Here is a 7,408-nt window from a genome sequence, read left to right as displayed (position 1 = left end):
CTCATGCCCTGGTATCAAGAGTGGCAGGCTCCTCCGACTGAGCTGCTAGCCAGGCGCCCCATGATTTTAATAGTCTTATAAAGGGTCTTGGGTCTTAAAAGGGTCTTATAAAAAGTCTATAGAGGGTCTTGACTACCTCCTTTCACTCGTTTCTGTAACTCCTAGGGACGCTGGGAGAGGGGAGAGCTGACCACGGAACATCTCAATTTCCGGTTCACTAGTAACTCTGTAGTTTGACAGTTACCATGGCTCCGGGCGCTGTGCGTCTTACGCTTTTCCTAGGCGCTGGCTGATGGCGTAATCAGTTCCGGCGCCCTACGAGGGCGGGGAAGCAAGGTACTGGGGGAAACTTAGCAGGGTCATGAAGAAGAGGCGGCGGCGGGAGGAAGGAGGAGGTGGTGGGGGTGTGAACCTGCGGTAGCTGCCCGCTGGGCTGGTGGTGTGGCCGTGTGGAAAGGACGTAGTTCTTAATCCCTTCTCCCGGCAGCAGCCGGGGCTCGGGGCTGAGAGCGGCCGTGGGGCCGCCTCCCCGGGCCCCCTGGCTCCGCCATGTTCCGCAGGGCACGCCTTAGCGTGAAGCCGAATGTCAGGCCTGGTGTAGGCGCCAGGAGCTCCTCCGCTCCCAACCCCCAACGTGGACAAGAGGCTCCCAGGCCCCCGGATCCTGCAGCCGCTTCTTCCCCGAAGCCAGCGGAGTCTACAGATGTGCCCCCGGTGGATTTCGGGGGAACGGAGCCGCAAGAAAAGCCTCCCAGGAGCAGGTAAGAGCATGCAGAGAGGAGCATTTTCATCTGCCCCGCCTCTCTGGGCCTGTCACCAGGAATATGACCCCATGAATTTACTTTAGGAGTATTCTGTCGCTTGCATTGAGTCTTACAGTTGAGACTCTATGAACCTACTCCAAACTGCAGTTTGTCACTCTGGCCACAGGGTGTGGCACATGTGGATTTTGTTAAAGGTCTGTAGTTTCTCCGGGTGGGAATCTTGTCTTCAAGTGGTGGTGAGAAGAGTCCAGGTGTAACAGTCTTGACGTGAAATTTACACGTGGTAATGTTAGACAGCTTAGATTACTTTGCCGTAGTTTTTTTTTTTTTTTTTTTCTTCCTTCTGGAGCACTTTGCAGGAGTAGGTACTTCTTTAGATTTTCAAAAAAAACATTTATGTAGTCTTAAAAGACCAGTGTTACATTGGTTATGCTGAGTTGTGTCAATGGGGAGGAGATATGGCTACTTGATTTGATTCCAGGGCGTGCCCCTTTATACTGGCCATGTTTTCTGAAGGGAAAAAGCATGTGCTAATACCACATTTGGAGTCAGGATTTTTTTTTTCCCTTTAAATTTTTTTTTAAATTTAATGTTTGTTTATTTTTGAAAGAGCGGGAGAGGGGCAGGGAGAGAGGGAGACACGGAATCTGAAGCAGCCTCTGAGATGTCAGCACAGAGTCCAACACCCGGCTGGACCTCACAAGCACAGAGCCCAACGCAGGGGCTCGAACTCACAAACCGTGAGATTGTTACCTGAGCCTAAGTGGGACTCTTTAACCGACTTAGCCGCCCAGGCGCCCCAGGATTTTTTTCGTAATTTAAGAGTTTATCTGACTTTGCCCAGGCAGAATTTGCTTATCTGTAAAATGGAAATAATATTCTCTGATTTGGAGAGTCAAGGTATTGTGGAGTTTAGAAAAAACTGACAAACTCTTGAATAGGACATGGCAGGATAGTTGTCTACAAAAAGTTATCTTTTTAAAATAAAAGCAATGGTAGTAAATAACAAAGTAGTTAAAATTAAGCCATGTTGGGCTACTAATGGTCTCTGTTTCTGTGATACATATGCGAGGAAACCAATAAAAATGGATCCTATTAAATGACAGTGAGATGGTGTAAATTGTTTGTATGCTCTAACCAGAAGGTGAAAATTTTATCCTTTTCTTTTTGGCCTAACTTCCTCTGTTGGCCTGAACTGGTGCTGGGTATAGGAAGTTATTTTGCCAGCTTACTGATACTTAGTAATATCCATGTTTCTTATATGAATATTTTTTCAAAATTCCTCCTCAAAAAAGAAATACAAGTAACAGTCACTGTTAATAAAGCTTGCAGAGGTCCTGTTAACTTCATACAGATGCATGATGATTGATAATTTAATAAATTACTCTGATTCTGTAGTCTTGAGACATTAGAGGTTGGGAATATTTGCTTTCTTAGAGTTGGCATTTAGGGAGTATATTTGAATTTTTTTTTTTTTTTACTATGTGTTTTCTTATTTTGTGGGTCTTTGCAGCTGTAAAAATCTATAGGGTGTATGTTTTGTCTTCAACGATTCAACATAATTGAATGAAATGCACAGATGCACTTATTATTACAAAGCCTGATCTCGGTGTCATAAGTTTGGGCCCTATGTTGGGTGTAGAGATTACTAAAAAAAAAAAAAAAAAAAAAAAATTAAAAACATGGAGCTATCCTGCAAATAACCTGGAAAGGTTATTCTATAGGTTTAGGCATTTTCTACTTTTACATAAAACTAATAACATGAAAAATGTGGACTGCTTTTAATTCTTACACCCTCTCTCTTCTTGACTTAATTTGCTTTCAGGCCATTCCTGAAATGTGTATATCCAATCTGAACCATATCTAATATGTATTTTGGAGTGACCAAGTACTTTTTTAAGTTAGGAGTTTGATAGCTGTGTAAGTATTCATACCAGACGAAAGAGGAATGATTTCTGCCTCAAACAGTATTTGATTTGATTAATGTCGCTCAATGTATATTCTCAAATACTGTAGTAGAGATGTTTTAGAAATTTGATGTTTTGTATGTTTGGTTTGACTCATCTCAGGTTGGTAAAGTAATTTATAATTTAGATCAGGTAGAGGGATGTCAATATAGATTATAAACTTAGTTTTTAAAAAAATAATTGTCAGGGCACCTGGGTGGCTCTGTCGGTTAAGCGCCCGACTTCATCTCAGGTCATGATCTCACGGTCCGTGAGTTAGAGCCCCACATTGGACTCTGTGCTGACAGCTCAGAGCCTGGAGCCTGCTTCAGATTCTGTGTCTCCCTTTCTCTCTGCCCCTCCCCCGCTGTCCCTCTGTCTCTCTCAAAAATTAATAAAGATTAAAAAAAAAAACTTAAAAAAAATAAACAATTGTCAGTTATATAGTGATTCAAAGTGGGGTAATAGAGTTTTAATTTGTAACTTGGCCTTTTGTTTTTCTTGAACGAGTTAGGATGAGCATAAACTTATATGTTCTAATGCACTAAGGGACTTGACGTTTGAAAAAGATCAGCAGTCTTTGTTAGAATTTATGTATCTGTTAAAATTTTAGTAAAGGGGCGCCTGGGTGGCTCAGTCGGTTGAGCGTCCAACTTCGGCTCAGGTCATGACCTTGTGGTTCATGAGTTCGAGCCCCGCGTCAGGCTCTGTGCTGACAGCTCAGAGCCTGGAACCTGCTTTGGATTCTGTGTCTCCCTCTCTATCTGCCCCTCCTCCACTCACACTCTGTCTATGTCTCAAAAATAAATACACATTAAAAAAAAATTAAAAAAAAATAAAAATTTTAGTAAACAAAGTTTTTATTGGAATCTGTCATGAATAATGTATATCTCAAGTCGTTGATTGTTTAATAATGAGATTTTACTGGTTTACATTTTTACCAGGCTAGTTTTTAAAACTAGAATATGAAAGATCCATGGTATCCTTTTTTTTTTTTTTTTAATTTTGACAGTGATGGAAAGACTGACAATGAGAATTATGTTGAAGAATCCAGTAAGTCTTCCTCTGCTGTTTCACAGAGAAGAAAACGAATATCAAGTACTACTCTGGTTAAGCCTGGTGTCAGTGTTCCTTCAGAATCTCATCCCTTATCTACAGTTAATCAAGAAGTTCCACAGCCAAAGCCTATTTCAACAAAAGAGAAACAGCCATGTTCAGACAGATACCGAATATATAAAGCCCAGAAACTAAGAGAAATGTTAAAAGAAGAATTGAGAAAAGAGAAGGTAAGGGAGAAAAATCACATTTGACTGTTCCTACTAGGTTTCTGTTTTTATGTTAGGCATCATTTCGAGGAATAATATCTGTAGTATTTAATGGAGCATAACCAGTTAATGTTCCTTATTTTAATAGAAGATCCCCTTTTGTGAATTGAATGATTAATAAGCGCGATGGACTTAAGCTATTTTTTCCACTACGTTAATTTTTATATTCATCTATATCTTTGATTGATTTTGGTGAAGGCCAAAAATAGAAGGTCTGTTTCTACACACATAGAAAATATACAAAGCATATTTATAAAATATACTTTAAGTATGATTTTTCGTGACATGAATAACATTCATTTGAATTAAGACAAATATACTTGAGCAAAATGAATTGGTAATATTTTATAAATTGACAGTATGGAAATTATAAATGGGAAAAATTTGCATTTATGTGTATAGTAAAGCCCATCTTTTTAATCTTGAAGAGCGATTATTTTTCCAAGATTGCACTGTACCAATAGTGAAGCATGTAAGCTCTGCAGTTAGATACTTAAGATTTGAATCTTAGAGTCATCCCTTAGTATGTGTCGTTGGGCAATTTAATTGATTTTTCTCTCTGTATCCTCATCTGCAAAATAAGACTGATGATAGTATGTATCTCATTGGAGGGTTGTAAAGATTGGATGAGTAAATATATGTAAAACACATTTAGACTAGTGCCTGGCAAACAGAAGGAGCTTAACAAATGTCAGCTTTTATTATTACAAAATCCCCTTGTTAATTCAGAGGAAGGCACTTAGTATGGTGTTTTATATTATTCTATCATCTTTGTGTAGTAGATACCACTGTTTTACGCAGGTGGAAACAAGTTTAGAGAAGTTATTTGCTTTGTATCACATATCAGTGGGATTTGAATCTATGTTGTTTAAAATCTAGGTCTCTAAAGATGTTCTATAGAATCTGCTTAGGTAGATTTATTTTCAGGAATTAAAAAATTAAACATTTGCTTTAAGAATTTTGTAAAATTCACAGAAATCTAGTTCATTACAGGGTAAACAAAAACTATGTATTTATAAATGCTTAGCAAACTATTATAGTTAGAAGGCATTAGTAGTATGATTTTATACGTTGAGCTTTTATCCAGACCTAGACACTTTAGTTTTTAAAATTCCTTGATGTGCTACACTGTGTAATAATGCAGTTTATGAAGTTTGTCCTAAAATTGGGAATAATCATGATAAGAATAATACTAAGTCACTTGCAATGAATATAACAGTGGGATATACCTTTGAATATAGTACATGTGAAATTCTACATTTATAAAAGAAAAGTGGATTTTTGTGTGTGTTTGTGTGTCCAGAAACAATGGAAAAACAAATATGCCATAAATGAAAGTCAGAAGCCACCAGATCGTTCAAAAATGACTATGAGAGATTTCATATATTACCTGCCAGATAATAATCCAATGACGTAAGTAAATTTTTGTTGTTGTCCTTCCTTTGGGTATGTTGTGAGTTAAGTATCACTTTTAGAGTACAAGTTCGTGTTTTCCAAAAGTATGTTGGCAAAACTTATAGCAAATACGATGTTTTTTCGATAGAATTTTTAAACAACATTTAGTTGTATTTCAGGTAACTGCTTTCTTGGGATGGTGCCCTTTTCCTCTGAAATTAAAAATAAGTTTCATTTCTTTTTATTTTATTTTATTTTATTTTATTTTATTTTATTTTATTTTATTTTATTTTATTTTATTTTTAACATTTATTTATTTTTGAGACAGAGAGAGAGCATAAATGGGGGAGGGGCAGAGAGAGAGGGAGACACAGAATCGAAAGCAGTCTCCAGGCTCTGAGCCATCAGCCCAGAGCCCGATGCGGGGCTCGAACTCACGGACCGCGAGATCGTGACCTGAGCTGAAGTCAGATGCTTAACCGACTGAGCCACCCAGGCGCCCCCAAAATAAGTTTATTTTCTTACATTACCAAAATGTTATAAAACTAAACAACTTTAATCAATACTGCAGTTTGTGTTTCTTGTACACTATACCCTGATTCTAAAGGAACGCTGTAATTTTTATGCTCTACCTCCTAATTATTTATAGTGGATATTATTTATCTTCTAAGAACAAAGCTTCTTTAGTAAAGTTAGCCTGAGGAGGCAGATGATTTATAATAAATCTCATTGTTATGTTGCTGATGGTTTAGCAGGTGGATGCAGGAGTGTAGCTTTTTTCAGGTTTACCAGGTCTTTGGCTTGCTGCCGAAGGGCCAGAAGCCTAGGTGGTAAGTTGTTTGACATGTAGGATTTGGAGATAAGCCATGTAGGTTGCTTCAGACATGAGGACTGGGAGAGCCTCCCTTCACTAAGGAATTAAAGAGTAAAAACGTTCCTACCTAGGGCATAGCAGGTTTATATTTGATGACAAGGTTTTTGACTGAGAAATTGACTCTTGGGCCACACCATTATTAATAATAGCGTTATGGTTTATCATATAAAAAAATGCAAGTTAAAATAATTTCCTTCTTGCCAATGGGTAGAATTGACAAGATATATATTGTTCATTTAAAAATATTTTTTATATTAAATATTAAATAGTCTCACATTTAAAACAATTGTTATTTGTTTATTAGTTCTTCACTGGAACAAGAAAAGAAAACTGAAAAATCATTGACACCAGTCCAGACAAGAGAGTAAGCATTTTATCTTAGTGTTTTTTTAAAATAAGTTATTTGATGGGTACAGTTTTTAAAAAAAATCAAATGATGCTTTTTGTTATAGTCAAATTGCATGTGATAGGAATGTTTAGATAGAATCACTAGCAAGAATAAAACTTACTGTCTGATTTAAATCAAAATGTAAGGCGGCCCATACTGTGTATTATATATGGAAATGGCCAATGGTGTTATTTTAACGAAACCTTATATTTTATTTTTATTTATTTTAAAAATATTGTTTTCTTTAATATTTATTAATTTATTTTGAGAGACAGAGTACGTGTTCATGATTACGGGGGAGAGGGGCAGAGAGGAAAGAGAATCCCAAGCAGGTATTCCCAGAACTATCAGCATGGGGCTCCATCTCCACAAACTGTTAGGTCATGACCTGAGCTGAAATGTTGGATGCTCAACAGACTGAGCAACCCGGGGACCCCTCAATTGAAGCTTTTAGAATTAAAAAGGATTTTGTTTTGTTTTAGAGTAGCATAAATAAAACAGTACAAAAATCAAATGGAATAAAAGTATACTGAGAAGTCTTCCAACTCTGTTTTTCTGTCATCTGGTTCCGCTGCCTGAAGGCAACAATTGTTACCAATTTTTTAATGTATCATTCTAATTCTATTCTGTGTCTAAACAAATAAACGTGTATATATTTTTCTTTTTCTTTCCCTTTTATAGTTTAAAAAAAATTTTTTTTTAATGCTTTTATTTTT

The 7,408-nt window shown here is 37.2% G+C and overlaps 1 protein-coding gene across 6 annotated transcripts in view; it reads left to right on the top strand.

Moving 5' to 3' along the window:
- The first annotated feature begins 321 nt into the window (after positions 1 to 321).
- Positions 322 to 7,408, top strand: part of BDP1 (BDP1 general transcription factor IIIB subunit) — a 95,153-nt gene continuing 88,066 nt past the window's right edge. For all 6 annotated transcript variants that reach the window (XM_086699352.1, XM_086699335.1, XM_086699345.1 and 3 more), the window contains exons 1-4: positions 322 to 761; positions 3,723 to 3,996; positions 5,339 to 5,448; positions 6,609 to 6,668. In XM_086699352.1, the coding sequence (XP_086555478.1) occupies positions 550 to 761; positions 3,723 to 3,996; positions 5,339 to 5,448; positions 6,609 to 6,668 (656 nt within the window). In that variant the 5' untranslated portion in view covers positions 322 to 549. The remainder of the gene's footprint in view (positions 762 to 3,722; positions 3,997 to 5,338; positions 5,449 to 6,608; positions 6,669 to 7,408) is intronic.

Source organism: Puma concolor, chromosome A1, assembly GCF_028749965.1.
Source record: "Puma concolor isolate L17-30 chromosome A1, mPumCon1.1.hap2, whole genome shotgun sequence".
In the NCBI taxonomy this organism is placed as follows: domain Eukaryota; kingdom Metazoa; phylum Chordata; class Mammalia; order Carnivora; family Felidae; genus Puma; species Puma concolor.
This window is presented reverse-complemented; position numbering and strand designations above follow the sequence as displayed.